At 47.7% G+C, this 19,133-nt stretch overlaps 5 protein-coding genes across 5 annotated transcripts in view; 3 read left to right on the top strand and 2 right to left on the bottom strand.

The window, feature by feature from the left end:
* The first annotated feature begins 428 nt into the window (after positions 1-428).
* Positions 429-2,378, top strand: LOC135808198 (gamma-aminobutyric acid receptor-associated protein). Its single transcript, XM_065321352.1, has 3 exons — positions 429-691; positions 777-855; positions 1,312-2,378. The coding sequence occupies exons 1-3, from the start codon at positions 602-604 to the stop codon at positions 1,500-1,502; spliced, it is 360 nt and encodes a 119-aa protein (XP_065177424.1). The 5' UTR covers positions 429-601; the 3' UTR covers positions 1,503-2,378.
* A 719-nt stretch (positions 2,379-3,097) lies between these two features.
* LOC135808197 (CST complex subunit TEN1-like) lies at positions 3,098-5,679 on the top strand. Its single transcript, XM_065321351.1, has 2 exons — positions 3,098-3,465; positions 3,833-5,679. Exons 1-2 carry the CDS (start codon positions 3,368-3,370, stop codon positions 4,149-4,151), a joined length of 417 nt encoding a protein of 138 aa, XP_065177423.1. The 5' UTR covers positions 3,098-3,367; the 3' UTR covers positions 4,152-5,679.
* Positions 5,680-6,495: 816 nt separating this feature from the next.
* Positions 6,496-9,430, bottom strand: LOC135808196 (uncharacterized). The gene has a single exon (XM_065321350.1). It carries the CDS (start codon positions 9,083-9,085, stop codon positions 7,748-7,750), a length of 1,338 nt encoding a protein of 445 aa, XP_065177422.1. The 5' UTR covers positions 9,086-9,430; the 3' UTR covers positions 6,496-7,747.
* Positions 9,431-9,744: 314 nt separating this feature from the next.
* LOC135808195 (ras-related GTP-binding protein A-like) lies at positions 9,745-17,685 on the top strand. Its single transcript, XM_065321349.1, has 8 exons — positions 9,745-9,926; positions 10,062-10,161; positions 10,928-10,998; positions 13,999-14,220; positions 14,502-14,597; positions 14,925-15,139; positions 15,984-16,099; positions 16,358-17,685. The coding sequence occupies exons 1-8, from the start codon at positions 9,912-9,914 to the stop codon at positions 16,444-16,446; spliced, it is 924 nt and encodes a 307-aa protein (XP_065177421.1). The 5' UTR covers positions 9,745-9,911; the 3' UTR covers positions 16,447-17,685.
* Positions 17,686-18,336: 651 nt separating this feature from the next.
* The window catches only part of LOC135808192 (uncharacterized), a 20,981-nt gene continuing 20,184 nt past the window's right edge, over positions 18,337-19,133 (bottom strand). The window contains exon 14 of the mRNA XM_065321346.1: positions 18,337-19,133. This exon is cut by the window's right edge and continues 674 nt beyond it. The gene's annotated coding sequence lies outside the window, so the exon portion shown is untranslated.

Below are 19,133 nucleotides of genomic sequence, written 5' to 3'. Positions count from 1 at the left end.
GGTAGTAAAAATACCGGTATTTTCCTACTTCCTGGTGCAAACACGCACGAAAACCGAGCTGCAGGCTAGCCGGCTGCAGCGCATGCAGCGCTGAAGCCGAAAGGAGTTGTAAAACCGTAGAGTTTACGTAGAGTTTACAGTTTTACAGTTTACCGTAGAGTTGTAGTGCAAAACGATTTGAAACCTTTATTGCGCATGCGTTTTCCTGACATGACGTGCCGTGCAGTAATGCTGCATGGTATGTGTCATGGTTTTTTTTGAAGATTCTTGAATAATGTCATGACGTCGTCCATGATCCAGGAAGCTTGTGCATGCATGCTCGTCGCATTGCTCGATCATCGCATGTACTGACGTATCTGCATGACTGCATGCTAGATGTACGGTATGGCTCATGCACGTTGAAATCACGTTGAAATCATTGGAAAAAGCTTGAAAAGACACAGTTGATGGCTGCAATATGTTGTTAGCTTTGTTCCGCATCCTTGACTGAAATTTTCCTTCGAAAGGCATCCCTGGCCTCTTAGCAGCTTTCAAAAGCGTTCTGACTGCTTAGAGTTCAATTTAGCTAGACTTCTGGAGAAGCTCAGCTCGCTGGTTCGCAATGAAGTGGCAGTATAAGGAGGACCATCCGTTCGAGAAACGGAGGTCCGAGGGAGAGAAAATTCGCAAGAAGTACCCGGATCGTGTGCCGGTAGGTCGTTGGCGAACGTGTCCAGCACAGAGTCTGATGGCCTGGTTCATCAGTAGTGGTGTTCTGCATGCATTGTGGACTGTAGGTTATCGTAGAAAAGGCACCCAAGGCCCGAATCGGCGACTTGGACAAAAAGAAGTACTTGGTACCAGCTGACTTGACGGGTGAGTGCTTTCTCCAGTTGGGTTTATTGGTTTCCTGCATGGCTTTTGTACACCTGCAGTGTTTTTGAAGCACTGAGCATGTACACGTGTCTTTAGAAAGAAATTGGCGTTAACGTGCAACGTAGCTTTCATGTGGTAAGAAAACTACTCCTCTGGTTGCTCATGTGTGTGTGTGTGTGTGTGTGTGTGTGTGTGTGTGTGTGTGTGTGTGTGTGTGTGTGTATGTGTGTGTGTGTGTGTGTATGGTGTGTGTGTATGTGTGGTGTATTTGTGTGTGTGCTTGTGTGTGTGTGTGTGTATTTGTGTGTGCTTGTGTGTGTGTGTGTATTTGTGTGTGCTTGTGTGTGTATGTGTGTGTGTGCGTGCGTGTGCGCATGTATGTGTGTGCGTGTGCACGCGTGTGTACTATGTGTGTGTGCGCACGCGCGTTTGACTGTGCGACTGCTTCCATTCCAGTCGGGCAATTCTACTTTCTTATCCGCAAGCGCATTCACCTGCGCGCCGAAGATGCACTGTTCTTTTTCGTCAAGAACGTGATCCCACCCACCAGCGCAACCATGGGTGCTTTGTACCAGGAGCATCATGAGGAGGATTTCTTTCTCTACATAGCATACAGTGATGAGAGTGTTTATGGCAGTCAGGTGTAGACTAACCGCAGCTGTGCAGGCTAAATGGCTATGTGTGCCACTGTTTACGCCGAATTTCCACGCAAGATGCGCTGATGGCACATATGGCCAAGTGAGGTTGCGTTCGCCCAGTATGTGTGCGTCCGAAATCAGTTTTTGAACTACATATAGCTCATCAAGATATGCTTTGCACTTGTTTATCACCTAGAGGAAAACAGGAGCGTAGGATGTAGTGCCTTTCCCCAATAGATTGTGAACACACACACACACACACACACACACACACACACACACACACACACACACATACATACATACATACATACATACCTCCTGTCCCGTTGTTCCGCTGCCTTGTCTGATCACGTGGCCTCTTGGTGGGAGTGACGTGAGCACTTGCAGTGAGGTCTCTTCCATAGCAGCAGCAGTAGCAACGCACACGCACACACACACACACATTGCTGTCAGCATTCAAATGCCTATTTTTTTCTTCATTGGCCTGCATGAAGAGAGTGCAATAAGTTTATCACGTTTTGCCCTATCATTTTTACTAAAGTTTCCCAGAAGTCTACCTGATGACCTTTCAACTTTCTCTCACATGCATAAACCACTATTTTCTTGCTTTAAAGTCCGTAATTGGCGTCATCCAAGTTTTACTCCTCGCATTTATTATGTACTACATTTTGCTTGATACTCGTTAGCTGGAGCGGTTTTGCTATTGTCAATGTTATTCACTATCAAACGTCTTGTCTTGTATGTTTAGCCTTGTAGTCACTCCTCAGTTTTTTGTTATTCGTTGTGATCGAGTTCTTGCAATAACAACCGCTGGGGAGATATCCATACCTATCATTTCAGCTGGTTTGCCGGTACGATAGCAATACCGTGTTCTCCCGTGGATATGTTTGTGTTGGTTGGTGTGTGTGTGTGTGTTGTGGGTGACGTGTGTGTGACGTGTGTGGGTGGGTGTGTATGTGTGGGTGTGGGTGTGGGTGTCATACATGGTGTGAGTAACGTGTGTTTGCGCAGTTGCAGATTCTGCGTGTTTCTCTTGCGACGGACGTACAGAGTACACGGATGGTGTGTTTGTGTGTTATCTGTGCGTGTTTGTCGCTAAGTCGAAGACCTTGAAACGTGTCCTGTGTTTTGTAGATACGTAAGTTAATGCTGTGCGCATGCGGCGTTGGCATGTACACTTGTAATTGGGAAGCCACTCTGTCTCTGACATGTCGACAGTGACACCTAGAATAATTGTTTTAGATCACACCCATCACTTGTATCAGGTCACTCAATCTGTATGGAGAGGTCACCTGAAAAGTGAAATTTACAGAGATCATACACTACAAATGTGTGTACAGTATTACAAATGTAACTTACTTGCAAGCAGGGAGTCGTAAAAACCTTTTACGACTCCCTGCTTGCAACCAGGGAGTATAGTATACAATGCCGGTACAACTCCCTGCTTGCAACCAAACATGTACATACACCGGCGTTGCCACATTTCTGCACTCCGATCCCGACTCCCGAATCCCTACTTGCATCATGAAGTCATGAACAGGTGAAATTACGTCATTCGTTTAGATGCATGCGCATGAAGACTTGAGTTTTTTCTATTTTTTATAATCGATTTAAAAAGTGGATCGAGAAAACAGCATTCTGAAATTTCTCTGTTCTGATGCATCCTGTGCCTTCAGACAGTTCAGTATAATTATTCCTTTGTTGAGGCTTGACTGGATATACGTGTATCCTAACCTTGCTCAAACTCATGTCGAGGAAGATGGTTTCGCAAAGCTGATGCTTTCGCCAGAGTAATCGTAATTAATTATTATTTGCTTCATGTTTGTAGTTTCCTTGCAACTGGGTTGGTGTGCATCAGTTACTCTGACAACATGTCGATGCGTCTACAATCAGGCAGAGTGCTCAAGCTGGATGAGGTGGTACAGCAGGGGTCCGCTCTGGACGGAAAAGCTGTTCGAACCATTGGCAAGTAAGCACATCAGCTGCTCATTGTTCCGGAATGCCCCAAATTTGCGGAAAACATTCTGCTGTTATTAAACTCAAGAGAAGAACAAACTTCAGGAACTTCCTCAAAGCTCTTAGGGTCAAGTGTGTACAAAGCATGTCGTGCGTGGACATGTATATACATGTTCACACCGCGTACATTTGATTGGAATACATGTACCGGTATTCATTGAAACCAATAAGAGCCCCTCTTGAATAGAAGCCTCCTCAAAATTGGCAATGGACAAATAGAAGCCCCCCCCCCCCCCTCTGGTTTTACTCGACGGGTCGTCCCAGGCAGCTTTCTTGTTTATCTAATACCCCCCTGTTGCGCGTGTGTGTTTCTACTGCAGGTTGGTTCAGCTAAACCCGGTGTCATCCACTGCTGTTCTGTCAGGTAGTGACGGCTCACGACTGACAGTCAGTACTCGTCTGGTGGAGCCGTTCCCCTACCGGCTGCACTCTCTCATACAGCTGATCGGCGAGATGGAAGTGACGGGCGGTGGCGAGTGTGTGATTGTGCCACGTGTTGCGCGCTGCGTTGACGGCCTGGATGTACGCCTGCACAACGAAGCGCTCGGCGTCTGGAGGCAGTTCCTGGAGAAGCAGCAGATGCAACAGCAGCAGCAAGATGAAAATGATGAACTCCCATCTGACATATTTGATATGTGAGGAAGAGAGACGACGATGATGACAACGACACCAGTGGATCACTGACAGTGGTAGAATACCTCTCAGAGTCTGCAGTAGCTGGCTATATGTTGGTGCTGAGCACACACTCACTTCCACATCCAAACCGAAGAGTATTTACTGCCAGATGCAATGTTTGCAGTACCAATCTACACAGCATTCGCAGCAAGTCGTCAGTCATCTCCGCACTGTGTGCAGGTTGTGTGTTATGGGCATGCTCTACATCAACTACACTGTACAGACTGTACAGGCATACTAGTACTAGTAGTGGTGTACCGTGTAGAACCCGGCTGCGCGTGTCAAGTGTCGATGCAGTGATAGTCGGCCGGCATGGTGTAGAGTAGTGCAAGTGCGAGGACTGTTACTACTGCCACTACTGTCACAGTCAGTGCAGCTTGTGTAGTAACTTATCCACTCCATGTCTGTGTAGTAACTTATACACTCCATGTCTGTGTAGTAACTTATACACTCCATGTCTGTGTAGTCACTGGGCACACATCCGCTGCCAACGTGAAGCGAATGTCTTTGCAGCCATCAGCATCTACACACGCTGCTTAGCTACTGATCAGCCTGATCGTGAACAGAGTGGCACACACACACGCACTGGAATATCAGCAGCTAAGCTCAGTTCAAGCCACTGCTCAGTGCAACAGTCCACACACCATGAAAACTGGGACCACCTGTTCAGAAACAGAACTGTGATGGTGCATATCCACTTTACCAACTGCCGCCATGACCATCCCCATCAAGATGACACCAATACCAGTGCTCTGCAGTTTATTTATCAAGTCCAGAGACATATTATTACAGGGTGCGACAGAGCTATAGTCAACACAAGTCCAGAGACACGCATCCTAAATCAGATAATCCAAGGGTGGTGGATTTGGCAGCAAGCTAACAGAGAGGGCTGATGTGCAACACGTGGCTCATGACCGATGTTTAGTAATCCCTTGAGCTCTAACCGTAACAGTGAGTATGTATGTGGTGGTAGTGATTTGATTTTGTTAGCTGTTCCCTGCTTGACTCGTTCCTGTACATGTAGTATGACCAAAGGTAACGCTGCGCAGTATTGAACTCTATTTGCTCCACGGTGCTAGTTCCATGCCTGTGGCTCAGGTTTCTGCTAACTGGACAGCACGTGTGCTGTCCTCTTTGGCGCTTCCCTGGTCAGAATGAGCTGTGCTATCTTTTCTCTTGTGCATCGTACACATGGGAACTGAATTACCAGCACTGCCTACCTGGGTTTGGTCCCGTTCGACTGTGATTTTTATCTTGTGTGTGTGTGTGTGTGTTTAAATCTAAATTAGACCTAAGTTAGACCTATAGCATGTTTGTGAACATGCTGTATTTGGAATTGTTTGAAGAGAGCTGTGCAGTTTGCATTGAACTACCGTGTTACTTGTGTTCTGTATTCCACAGACCCATTTTGCCGAAAATATGACTTCGTACTTTTTCTCCGATGAGTTTTCCGACTGAAATTAATTCTGGAATAATAATCTCACCTCCCAGATCGCATGACTCCACTACAATTATAGGTGCTCAGTTTACTGCACAGTCAGGTATATGTCTGCAGCTTTCAGCATGTTTTCCAGGGAGGGGAGCATGCCAGTACCAAGTCCCGCTCTCATTGTGAACACACACACACACACCCACACACACACAAGTGTAGTAGTACTTCTTCAGAGCTAGACTCCGCAATACAAGTCAAGCACCTCCTCAGGAGTTCTATTGTCCTACAGCTAGTTGTGTCCTTACGAGGCCTTTAGTGTACTTTCCCCGAATATTAATTTTGTAAATGTCATGCATGCCTTTCACTGCAGGTGCCCAGTGAGCCAGTTTCCATCTCCCATTACTGTGGCTAGATGGCCTGGGCATATGGAAGCAAGCAATTTCAGTTATTTCACAAATCCATGCTAACCCCAAGGCCCTGTGGAGAGTGCTCCAGAAATATTTGGCATGCAGTCAGTTCTTTTTCTATAATTATATCGGCACTATCCACTCCTCAAGTATGGAGACCCGACACAATAACCCAGCTCCCCACTGATGCAAGTGGCACACAAAATTAAACAGCAGGAGAAAAAAAGCACACAAATCTGCAAATGCACTGGATTGTACATGTACACCCACTGGTTTTCTCTTAGCAGACAACGATCTGAATGACACAGATCATGACTTGTGCCAGGTGTTATAAACTGCGCATCTAACTGGCAAAGCTGCGTGTGAATCAACCCCCAATACCCACCCACCCCACCGGCCCACACCACACACACACACACACACACACACACCACCGGCACACACACACACACACACACGATAGATGTCATTCAGTTAAGCAAAAAAGGTACATAATATAACAATAAGCATGCAGTCATGAAAACATGGTGGTTGTAGCAGAACCTGCAGCTATCTAGACAGCTTCTAAGTCTCAACGGAAAACACAACAAAAGTGCACTAAAGTCAAAATGCAGCCACATGGGCAGCAGTCTATAAGTTTCTAGGTTCCAGGCGACTCGTTTCTATTCGAGTCGGCGCTAAAGAGAGAGTAAATCAGATAGGGAATCCATGGTGCAAAGCACGGCGGTGCATTGGTCTGGTCTACAGTGTGAGTAGATAGCAGAGAAATATAAATAGGACAGCAGCAGTGATTGAAGCAGCAGAGCCATCACATAACAAAGTTTTCAAATACAACCCCAGACTCCTTTAGCTAATACACGCCAGTACATAACAGTGCGAAAACGAGTGTCGAAAATACCGGGATATTGGCGTAATTATGTTGCTCATAAGATATAGAAAAAGGCGCGTAGCGCTGTATGAAAATAGAACTAGTGCGCCCAGCGGATACAACCAGGGCATAAGAAATGAAGTAGACAGGGCCAGGGGGGTGGATGACGAACACTCATAACACTGCAGCAGAAGGCCATGCTACTCGGCGGTCAGGTCACGCCATTCAGCAGCTGTGTCATTCTGTGGAGTAACATCGCGTACCGGGCCATCACAGTGCCCAGGCGCTACGGCAGACTTCAAGGCTAGGTAGGGATCAGAGAAAGAACGATGATAGCGCCACTGCGGCACAGATCTACCGACCACTGCAGTCCACAATAGAGTATAGTGCTGGCGTATGTAAGGCACCAGTTGTTTACACAGCGGGTGCTGGCGTATGTAAGGCACCAGTTGTTTACACAGCGGGTGCTGGCGTATGTAAGGCACCAGTTGTTTACACAGCGGGTGCTGGCGTATGTAAGGCACCAGTTGTTTACACAGCGGGTGCTGGCGTTACACTACACGCCTATGACATTATCAGTTCACCATAGATCATCTTTACTTTAAAAATTCTCGAATTGTTCTGCGTCACTTGGCGGATACTGCGTAAAAACTAGAAGTTTTTAAATTAAAAGAGATCTTGAGCAGCCAACGCTGGTCAGCTACAAATGCTTGCGTGAGCCATCAAGGAGACGTTGCCACCACTAAGCAGTAGTAAACTGTCCGCATAGAGCACTTGGCTTACATTAAGATACTAGCTTGGCCTGATACAGGTGAGTTGTGTGTCTAAGCTGACGATGTCCGATATTCTCTGGCTAGGTATCAAGCAAGGTGATTTTGACATCTCCATTTTCTATCTTAGTAACCTTGCTGCCGGTGTCAATTTCAGACGCCGTCAAAGTATTGCAGGATGCATTGATCTCTACCTCGGCATCACCATCGACTGCATCATCACCAGTTGTCAACCTACTCTCAGCAGCCACATCATAGTGTGTTGACTTCTCCACTGAGAGCTGGAAGGAGATAAGACGTGACTGGAACAGAGAGTCATTGTCCCACACCATGCCTAGCACACCTGCTTCTGTGGAGAAGTACGAGTCACTGAAGCCATCGGACGATGCGCTGATCACACAGGATTCTGACACGACAGAGCTGCCATCAAGCCAGCGCGACACTTCCGCCGGATTGGCAGTGTTCACCGCGTCGGTCTTGTTACTCCAGTAGGCACAGAACTTGACGTCCTTGCTGGCAACGCGGAAGTACCAACTGACAACATCACCAGCTCGGCATTCCACTGCCTTCATCACACGACGCCGGGCTAACACCGGCGTGTCCAAGAACTTGACACCATCCAGCGGCCGTGACTCGCGCCGACTGGAGAAAGCAGGGGGAAGCGGCGGGAACAGATCTTGCACCGTTCCACCATACTCCACAGGCAGCTGGTCGGGAGAGAAGTAGTCATAGAGCTCTCCCATTCGGTTTGCACTGAGCACAACAAACTTTTCCCGGGTCTTGGCATCTAGTGCACGGCGGCAAATTTTCCACAGCGCCGGGAAAACTGCCGGTACATTGACGAAGAATATGCGGCCAGCTCGTTCTGGGTAGAAATCGGTATCAATACGGGCTAGCCGTGTGAACATGCCCAGCACTTGACGATGTTGCAGTGACAAGCCGCGCATGTCATGGATCTCGCACCAGTTATCCAGGCCGGCATGATCGTATTGGTGTGCGTTTTCTTCCACTCGCCGTACCATAAACTCTTGATGATAGATGTGACGGCGGACTACAGCTTCCACATTGAGCTGCGCCACAATCAGTGGATCGACGGCCCCACTGCGCTCTAGATACAACGGCCGATGGTCCAAATCTTCACCGTGATAGGCTAGAGATAGAGTTGACTTTAATTCCTCTTCCAGAGGATAGGACCCTTTCAAAATATCTTCAACAGCGTACGCCTCGCGCCATTCCTGAGTCTGCTTCCATTGCTTGAATGCAGCTACCACATTGAATGATCTGGCCCGCAAAAATCGCAGTAAATCCACGTCTGTTTTCTGTGTGGTAGGGGTTCCGGGACCACCCTCACTAATTAGGCGACGTATACTTTTCAATGCTTGGTTCTGCTGATCCGAAAGATCTCCGATCCGGCCACTCATCTTCCTAAACTGTCAGAATACACCAAAGAGATGTCGCATCCCATAAATAAACGCCACGAACTGCAGCTGAGCGTCACAGCAACCTCAAAATGTCACACCACTGCTCAATAGCCAGCCGAATCATATCCATATGGCAGCCAGTCCGGAAATCTAGTTCACCGCACTGCCACAACCATGCGGCCGGCAACAAAAATCACTGTAACTACAAATTGTAAACGACCTTCGTCAGTCTACATTGGATTCAAGCAGCCATGAACCCCAGCCATATAATGGCAGCAAGTAAAATAAAAGAGACAACGACTTCTTGCTGGGTGCATTCGTTGAAAGTGTGTTTTGGTGTTCTGGTTTTGTGATCGTGAGCATGCTAGCTAGCTGTGCCTTTCGCAAGTGACTTGTACTTGTACTGACTGTACCATGATGTACGGGGATCGCGAGGTCGATCGAGTTCAACCAGTCGACCAGGGCGGGCCAGGCCAGGGTACCCGGGTCCAGCCTCTACAAGTACAGTCATGTAGTCCAGGGATCTTCCGGTCCCGTCCGCGAAGACCTGGTCCAGTACCAGGGCAGTGGTCACATGATCATGTCGACATGTCATTTTCCATCATGATGACACATTAAATTTTATTTTTGTAGAAAAACTCGGATGGGAACAAACAAAACAGTTGAGATTTCATTTTTCAAGAAGGAGCTTGCACAGCTGACGATTCGTTGTTCTGTTTGGAGTCTTATAGTTCTATGCAGTGTTGAAAGCTTGAAATTGGCGAACACAAAGAAACCATTGAATTGAAATTCTGTGTCGCAGTCTTATACAACAGCTGTAGTGGCAATGGCGCGCAAGAAGGTTAGTGGGTTTCGTCCCTGTATTCGTGTTGGCTCTACTCCTTGTCTCTTGATAAGAATATGAAAATGTACAGCTCTTTCATGCCGTTGTCGCAACTTTATTCATTTGCTTGTGTGTACCGTTGTCTGTTGGTAGGTGCTCTTAATGGGCAAGAGCAGTGCCGGAAAGACTAGCATGCGCTCAATCATCTTCGCCAACTACATCGCCAGGGACACGCGGCGTTTGTGTGCTACAAGTAAGAGAAAGATCCTCTGACAATTTGCGCTGAAAATTTGATCTTAGTACATGTACGCGGTACATGGCATCAAGGTATTCGCAGCTCAAGTACATGTAGCTAAAATAGCATTCAAATAATCTGTAATGATCAGTGGGATTTTGGTACTGTACAGCATGATGGTTGGAATTTCAATCCAGATACATTTATGCGTTCAAGGTTTTGTCTGCAAAAAAGCGAGGGGGGGGGGGCGTGAGTGAGAGATCATAGCAACCTCAAACTTCAGTATAATATTCCTCCAAGGGCTATAGCGTCCGAACTTTATCATTACTTCCATGTTGCGGTTGAAGTGGACCAGCGTGGTCACTGTGCTGGTCATGGTGCAGCTGCTTACCCATCACCTACACACCTACACATACACCTGGTGTAAATGACTGGCAAAAAAGGCATGGCAGCTTGATGAAAACGTCACTGTATGGATACTACATCCGCTCAACCGTGATCATTTGGTCACCTAGTGTGTATGCATGTATACGACATCTGCTGAAATTCCGCTTGCCACGTAATTATTGTGTTGGTCACATCGTACACGCGGACAGCCCCCCTCTGCTCCCCTCTATTATTCCCTAACAGACTACTGTTAGTCTCATGTACAGTATTCAATTGTGCTGTGTTGGCTCACTGTGCACGTGTGTGTGTGTGTGTGTGTGTACGTGTGTGTCTGTGTGAGTGTCTGTGTGTCTGTGTGTGTGCCTGTGTGTGTGTCTGTGTCTGTGTGTGTTTTCAGTTGATGTGGAGCACTCTCATGTCCGCTTCCTGGGAAATCTCGTCCTGAATCTGTGGGACTGTGGCGGGTATGTGAACTGTGTGCGTAGCTTTGTGACGCTGTGTTTGCATGGGCATGGGTGACATGTAGTACGCCTGTGTGTGTATGTGTGTGGGGGGGGGGGGGGGGGTCAGGGCTGGCGGATGCATGCCCGTGTACATGTTTAGTACCAAGAGTACATACCCCCTAGCAAGTAGCAAGAGTGCATAACCCCTGGCAAGTAGCAAGAGTGTGCAACTCGACTGTGGGTGCTGTCTCGTAAAAGAAAGAGTAAATTATCGTGTCCGTTCCCGAATGGAACTCACGAAGGCCACTAACACCCGGTAAACCCTAACTGCAGACTGCTGTCCCAACAGAATTTCAAGTTGATGTCATTTTTATGATGGAATGCGCACTGTACATGTACCGTAAAATCCCGCCAGAGCGCCCCTACCTCCTCGACGCTTCAGGTGGGGAGGGGCGGATGGGCGAGTCCTACTTGCCGCATTCAGTGCTACATGAAAAAGTACTCACCCTACGAAAATTGTTCGTGCATCTCGTACACCGACCAAAGGTCAAGAGCCAGGAGACGAACAGACCCGACAAAACGCAGGGTTTGTGCGATCCCTGGTCAGGAGGGTGGGCACTGTTGCGTACATTTCCAACGGGGTCGAGCACGCGTCTGCAGTGCAGTACGGCATCACAGACTGCGACAGAGTCATACGAGGATACAATCAATCACGTCCCTGACGAGAAGTCAGGGAGGGGCGGATGGGAGAGACGGGGCGCTCTGGCGGGATTTTACGGTATTATCAGACGTATCCTGAACCTGTGATGGACAAAGCCACATTTGATCCTGTTCAAATTACCCCAAGGAAACACATGTGATGCGTTGACACACCTCGTACAAATGTCGTAAATCACTGGTGCAAGGAGCATTGCATCATAAATTGACATCAACTTGAAATTCTGTCCGGGCACTAGGGTATGCGAGAGTTGCACACTCTTGGGGTGGGGGTATGTACTCTTGCCCCTAGAGTGTGCAACTGCCTGTCCAACCTGTACCCAGTGCTGCAAGAGCAGAACTACACATGCCATGGTTCAGTAGCTTGCACTGGCAAACAGTGCAAAGTGACCGCCAAGGAGTTGTACCCAAGGCAGTCTGGTGCACAACCCCTGTCGCTGTTATGCACAAGGTGCAAATAATGTGTATGAGTTTGTCACGTGATGTGAAGTTCTGCTCTCGCAGCAGACGCAGTAGACTGGAGTTGCACACTCTTGGGGGTTACGTACTCTTGCTGGTGCATGAAGCATACACCGTACAGTGCTTGGTTGTGCACAGTGAACAGTGGCAGTGTTACTGTGGCACATTGGCTTTGCTGCATGAGGAGGGTCTCTGTGTTGGGTCTCTGTGTTGATGACCTTCGTGCCTTGTGCACCTATACTCCCATACCCTAGTAGCACACATCTGACTAGCTTGTTTTATACTCTGTCTGTCTGTCTGTCTCTCTCTCTATCTATCTCTATCTATCTCTCTCTGTCTCTCTCTGTCTCTCTCTCTCTCTCTCTCTCTCTCTCTCTCTCTCTCTCTCTCTCTCTCTCTCTCTCTATCTATCTCTCTGTCTCTGTCTCTGTCTCTCTCTGTCTCTCTCTCTATCTCTATCTCTCTCTCTCTCTCTCTCTCTCTCTCTCTCTCTCTCTCTCTCTCTCTCTCTCTCTCTCTCTCTCTCTCTCTCTCTCTCTCTCTCTCTCTCTCGTGCGTTGAAAATTATTCTCTTTATCTTATTATTTCTTTTCTATAATTTTCCCATACGAATTCCTATCAGTTGCTGTGAACACCTTGAGTGGAGAGCGCTTGCTCGAGCGTTGAACCGGGTTCTTAATCCACCATACCCAGTTCGCAAGGCTGGGCGGGGTTGTGAGCAGGCTTTCATTTCATCTTTTCTTATTATTTCTTATTATTTCTGCTTTTCATCTCATTACAAAAATTCTGCGCTTTTTCTCCATCTGCGCATAAAATCTAGACTGACAACCTGCTTGTTAAATCATGCACCTGCTTTCAGGCGTAAACACCTTGTTGTAGAAGTCTCAGTCCTCATTTGTTAGACTTACCTGTCTTTATAAATGTAACTTACTCTCTCTCTCTCTCTCTCTCTCTCTCTCTCTCTCTCTCCTCTCTCTCTCTCTCTCTCTCTCTCTCTCTCTCTCTCTCTCTCTCTGTCTCTCTCTCTCTCTCTCTCTCTCTCTCTCTCTCTCTCTCTCTCTCTCTCTCTCTCTCTCTCTCTCTCTCTCTCTCTCTCTCTCTCTCTCTCTCTCTCTCTCTCTGTCTCTCTCTGTCTCTCTCTCTCTCTCTCTCTCTCTCTCTCTCTCTCTCTCTCTCTCTCTCTCTCTCTCTCTCTCTCTCTCTCTCTCTCTCTCTCTCTCTCTCTCTCCTCTCCCTCTCTCTCTCTCTCTCTCTCTCTCCCTCCCTCTCTCTCTCTCTCTCTCTCTCTCTCTCTCTCTCTCTCTCTAGTTTACCTATGTATTGTCCTGTCGCATATGCTAGCAGGCTCTCATTTCGTACGTTTTCCAGGTTGCCCCGGAACCACTGGGCATTTGTTTGACGGGTGTTATGGTCCTAGAATGCATGTCTCACCAGAGAAGTTCGCGCTTTTGACCGGGTGTTTTTTGCATCGGTTGTGTGGCCCTTGGCTGGGATGCGAGTCCGTAAACCCCGGTGCTATCCCCAGCTACATGCCTGTGCTGCTCAGTCTGTTCACCTCCTCTGGTAGCTGTGACACCGTTGCACTGCATAGCTCAGGCGCACACTCAACGGGGATTTAATGCTGGCCAGAGTCAGCGTGTCTACATACAGTCGAGTGGGCACAGCTACACTCTGGGCTACTTACCTGCACTTATGAGTTATAAAGAGGGATTTCCTTTAGCCAGCGGAGAGGGCTCGACACGAATACTGTGGAGACTCTGTAAACCTCCTTTGTGCCGGTTATGTCTACCTGTATTGATACGGATGTGTTTGTGTTCCTGCCTGTCTGCGGGTTTCTTGCGGTACTCAGGCAGAGGCGTTCATGGAAAACTACTTCACCAGCCAGCGCGACACCATCTTCCGCAACGTGGAGGTGCTCATCTACGTGTTTGACGTGAAGAGCGAGGAGCGTGATAAGGACATCCATTACTACCAGTCCTGTCTTGAGGCAATCCTGGAGAACTCGCCCAAAGCAAAGGTCTTCTGTCTTGTGCACAAGATGGACTTGATTGCCGATAGTCACCGCGATGCCGTAAGCAGGTGTTGATTTTGGAACTTCTCCTCGTTTTGTTTGGTTGTCTTCTCCATGTTTGTCCAGTGGGGCAAGTGCACTGTTCGTGGTGATGTACTGCTGCATGCACACTACAGTGCTGCTGCTGCTGCATGTGTGCTTGTGCGTTCATCGTACGTGCAGTCAGCGTCTTGTCTACGCGCGTGTGTGTGTGTGTGCGTGCGTGCGTGTGCATGTTTTTGTATGTTTGTGTGTGCGTATGTGTGTCATTCAATCAAACCTGACTATGTTGTTTCTTGCAGGTATTTGCACAACGGGAAGAAGAGTTGAAGCGGTTATCACGACCTCTGGAGGTCACGGCGTTCAAGACGTCCATATGGGATGAAACCCTCTACAAGGTATGCATAGCCGTACAATCAACTGCCCCCCCCCCCCCCCCCCTCCCATGCACAGCACAGCTATTGTCCTGGTGAATTTCTTGTACAGTGTGTTTGGGATGCTGTGTTGTCCGAGTGTCTAGCTCATGATGTGTGTTGGTGTTCTTGTGTGTGTGTGTGGGGGGGGGGAGAAGCCTGAACATGCGTGCTCTTTGCGAGATGGCTACGTTGCTGACATTTGATGATTTCGAAGGTGTTTCAGAGACAATGGTCATGAATGGAATGATGTGACACTGTTGCCAGTGTTGTGTAAGCTTTGCAATCGCCTGCATTCTGTGTTTGCCACAGGCCTGGTCGTCCATAGTGTACCAGCTAGTGCCGAATGTTAGTGAACTGGAAAGAAGCCTTCAGCAATTTGCTGAGATCATTGACGCAGACGAGGTCTTGCTCTTCGAACGGGCAACTTTCTTGGTGATATCCAACTCTCTGCGTCGTGAGCATCACGATGACCATCGTTTTGAGAAGATCAGCAATATCGTAAAGCAGTTCAAGCTTAGCTGCAGGTGAGGCGCAATCACGCTGTCATTTGCACACACATTCACTGCAAACTTCTCTTCTACAGTTGTGGCAAGTGAAATCCGACACTTGGCATAAGGGACTGCACCATGCAGTCTGCAGCCCCTGCAGCCCTGCATACGTACAGTACATGTGTTACATACAACTTTATCTGTCTGATGACAAAACTCGTACTCATCACAGACAAGGTTCAAAAGGTGCTGGCAAAAATGAATGGGGATTGGATACCAGTACTCCTTATGTGTACCATATTTGTGAACTGTGTGTATCTACGCTGTGACCTTTCGATCTGTTTGGGATGCATACGGCTCTATAGTACAAATTAGGTGCAGTGCATTACATCATTGGTGTCCATTTGTGGCGCTGTCCCCTAAGGCAAGTGTCGGATTTCACTTGCCACAACTGTAGTTTGTGATTGCCGACCCATTCTCTGCAAACTTCTCTTCTAGTTTGTGATGTCACCCGAGCTATCATGAGCTTTCAACATTTGGTTTTGTTTACCATGCCTGTGTTTCAATTAGTGGTGTGTACGGGTAGCACGGGTACCCGTGCTACCCGTGAGGACCTCGGGTAGACGGGTACAGAATAGTACCCGAAAACCCGAAGATGACATCGTGCACAGTGCACGTGTACAAATTAATGAAATACTCTGCATGTCTACCCATTGTGCAAGGGAAGGGGTGCATTGTGGTGTTACCATGGAACCCTTACCCGATCGGGTGCCTGTGCTACCCGTGGAAAACTACCCGAACCCGATACCCGAAGAAAATGCCACCCGACTCAGCCCTAGTTTTGTTTGCCATGCCTGTGTTTTGTTTCTGCTGAGTGCAGTAAGCTCTCAGCTCAGTTCCATAGCATGGAGGTTCGAAACAGCCAGTTTGCTGCATACATTGATGTCTTCACTCCTAACACCTATGTACTGGTCGTGACCAGCGACTCCACGCTACGTAAGTCATTGCTGCTGGTGCTCTCTCTCTCTCTCTCTCTCTCTCTCTCTCTCTCTCTCTCTCTCTCTCTCTCTCTCTCTCTCTCTCTCTCTCTCTCTCTCTCTCTCTCTCTCTCTCTCTCGTCTCTCCTGCTCTACCTACTTTATTATCTCCACGCAAGCACCTTTGTGATTGCATATAATTATTTCCTTTCCATTTTCTTTTTGTCGCATTAATATTAGATGTTCTTCTCTTTGTTCTTGTTGCTTTTGTTCACAGCATCCAGTGCTATGTTGATCAATATTCGTAATGCCCGCTCTCACTTTGAGAAGCTTGAGCAGGCGCAGGAGAGTGCGGTTGTACGCTAGTGTCAGGCCCACAACAGCTGCTGCTGCTGCTCCTAGGCTGTAGGTGAGCAGAGAGCATGCACGGATGAACGGATATGCTTTCGACGGGCGTGCACAAGCAGGGCGGCCATCTTCTCTCTATCTCCTCTAGATGTGTCCTGTCCACCGGAAACATACACAGCAGTGCTCACAATACAGGAGTGTGCATAGTGCCATTCAGACTTGCACTTCTGTCCGCCACTGGTAGTACCAGCAACAGCAGCAATGTCAAGTCATCTGTCAAGTCATCCTCAGGTTGGTGATGAGTTGCTTTCCCTGTATCGGCATACACGGCTCCAGCTTAGCCTGCCAACTAAAAAAAAATCCAAACAAGATATCGAAAGACCCTTCTCTTCCTCTTGAGTTTATTTAGCCATCATGTACATAGAATGACAGTGTGTGTGTTGTACATGGTGTGTGTGTGTGTGTGTGTGTGCGTGTGTGTGTGCGTGCGCGCTTAGCTGTTCATCAGGCTCATAGTCCTGTTCAGTTCATGTGAAGGTTAGTGACTGGGTGAGCATAGCTCACAGGGCAATTCTCATGATAGCTGTACATCAGCAATAGAGCTGTGTACCGTATGCTAGGGTTTGGTCACGTGAAAGTGGCATGCAACCTTCAATGCTGTTCCGGTGGTGACAGTGATTGAGTACACCTGTGCGCTTTTTCAACTACACCTGCTCCACCTGCGACCACTGTTCTTTACGTAGTGCTAAATTTCAGCTTCTTGATTTTGCTTGCTTCTGTGCGTTGGATGATCTGGTACTGATTTGTGTATTTTTTATCACCATACCTGCTTCTCGAAGTAAGACGAGATTCGGCTCCAGCCTTCCTGTCGGAATCGCTTTTTAATAGTGCTGCACAGAAACAACTTCTATCTGCCGCCAAGGCCTTGCAACCTGCTATTACAGCACTTGATGTAGTCTCTCATCTCGAGGCGTGTATAGCTCTCTCCCTCTCCTCTCTCTCTCTCTCTCTCTCTCTCTCTCTCTCTCTCTCTCTCTCTCTCTCTCTCTCTCTCTCTCTCTCTCTCTGGTTTTTAAACCCGAAGTCTGTGACTTTTTTCCTATCACAGCCACCATGCAGCTTCAAAGTATGTTTCTTGTATTTTCATAGTGTGTCTTTGGACACAAGTATATATATTTTTTATCACTCTAACCATGGCTGATTGGTGTGCTCCACCCAGCGCAATGTGGAGTCTGAACTTAGGTCAAGAAAGGAGAACCAGGTTGTTTGCTAAGTGTTTGTGTGTGGCTGTATGTGCAGAAACGTTGGAAAGACTCTGTTGTGCGGACCTGGCATGCTTCGATGTTGTTGGGCATGACTGGTACTACACTGCTCAGCATGGGAACGAATGACGTGGTACTCTATGCCACTGGCACGTAAGCCAGTGTGCAGTGCGATAGCTCGGCTGAGTGCGTCAGTACAACATTGTCCATCGCGATCTCTCTTGTATAGATGCACACTCAAACTGGTGCATGAAATGATGCATCTGTGATATGAAGTCAGACACTGCAACAGCGATCAGCTTATTTGTTGTTGCTGGATAGATGGGCCATCATGGCATACATCATGGCATACATCATGTGCCTCATGTCAGAGCATGCACACTCATGCCTACTCACAATGCGAAGGCCTTAAAAACGTTCAGCTTCGTACTCGCTGATCTACATTGTTGATTCTGTATCAACAGCAGATCGACTGGCTAGTGTGTCATCCAGTGCTTACCAGTACAAACTCGCGTGCATGCACAAAATGACACAGGCTATCGCAGTGCGCTCAGATTTTGAGTTGAGCCTGATGATGATGTACATCAGGGAGTCGTTTGGCAGGGAGTCAGTCGTACAGTGACCCAAGCCATACCAGGTTTGGCAGGGAGTCAGTCATACAGACTGTAACAGTGACCCAAACCTGATTCGGGTCACTGTATGACTCCCTGGTGTACAGCTGTCGCAGCAGCTACACCTGACCCCACCAGATGGATTGTTATTAAGCATACACTGTACATGTAACGTTACATTGGAACACATAGATAGTAGATTCACATTGGATCAAGTGTCACATGCTTTGTTCAGAAGACTACTTGTATTATATTATTTATAATATATGTTGTAACAGGCACGGCATTGTAATAAAATTGTTGACATGCACACTATTGTTGACTCTCGTGTACACAAGCTGGGTGACAAGACAGTGCAGTGAGCCAATCAGCTGAGCATGACAGACTCTACAGGATGCTCATGAGTCAGATACATGTAGGTGTGACTTGGCAGCACTGTGCACTGCTGCACTGCACTGGAGCAAGACTAACTCTATAATACGGGTAGAACTGTTGTAAAACGCCACACCTGTACAGCACTGCGCAACACTGTACAACTGTATACCTATTGTTTCATGCTGTCAATCTAACAATATGCGTGAACTATTACAAGGTTTATCTAATACTGGTCAGTTTGAACCAGTATTGGGTTGTACAACTGTATACCTGTAGCAAGACCACGGTTTACTTTGGTACTTTGTTCGTGTAATTCTGTTGGCTGACAGACTGGCTGGCAGACATACAGAGGTCGGTCACAGCACTTCTGAATGACATGGCGAGAGGATCGACTGCTTGTCTCCGTGCTGCTGTTTGTAGCCAAACTTCACAGTCTTGTTGGTATGCAGCCGAAATA

Source organism: Sycon ciliatum, chromosome 2 (genome assembly GCF_964019385.1).
Source record: "Sycon ciliatum chromosome 2, ocSycCili1.1, whole genome shotgun sequence".
NCBI classification, from domain to species: Eukaryota; Metazoa; Porifera; class Calcarea; order Leucosolenida; family Sycettidae; genus Sycon; species Sycon ciliatum.
The sequence above is the reverse complement of the archived record's forward strand: the minus strand, read 5'-3'. Positions and strand labels throughout refer to the sequence as shown.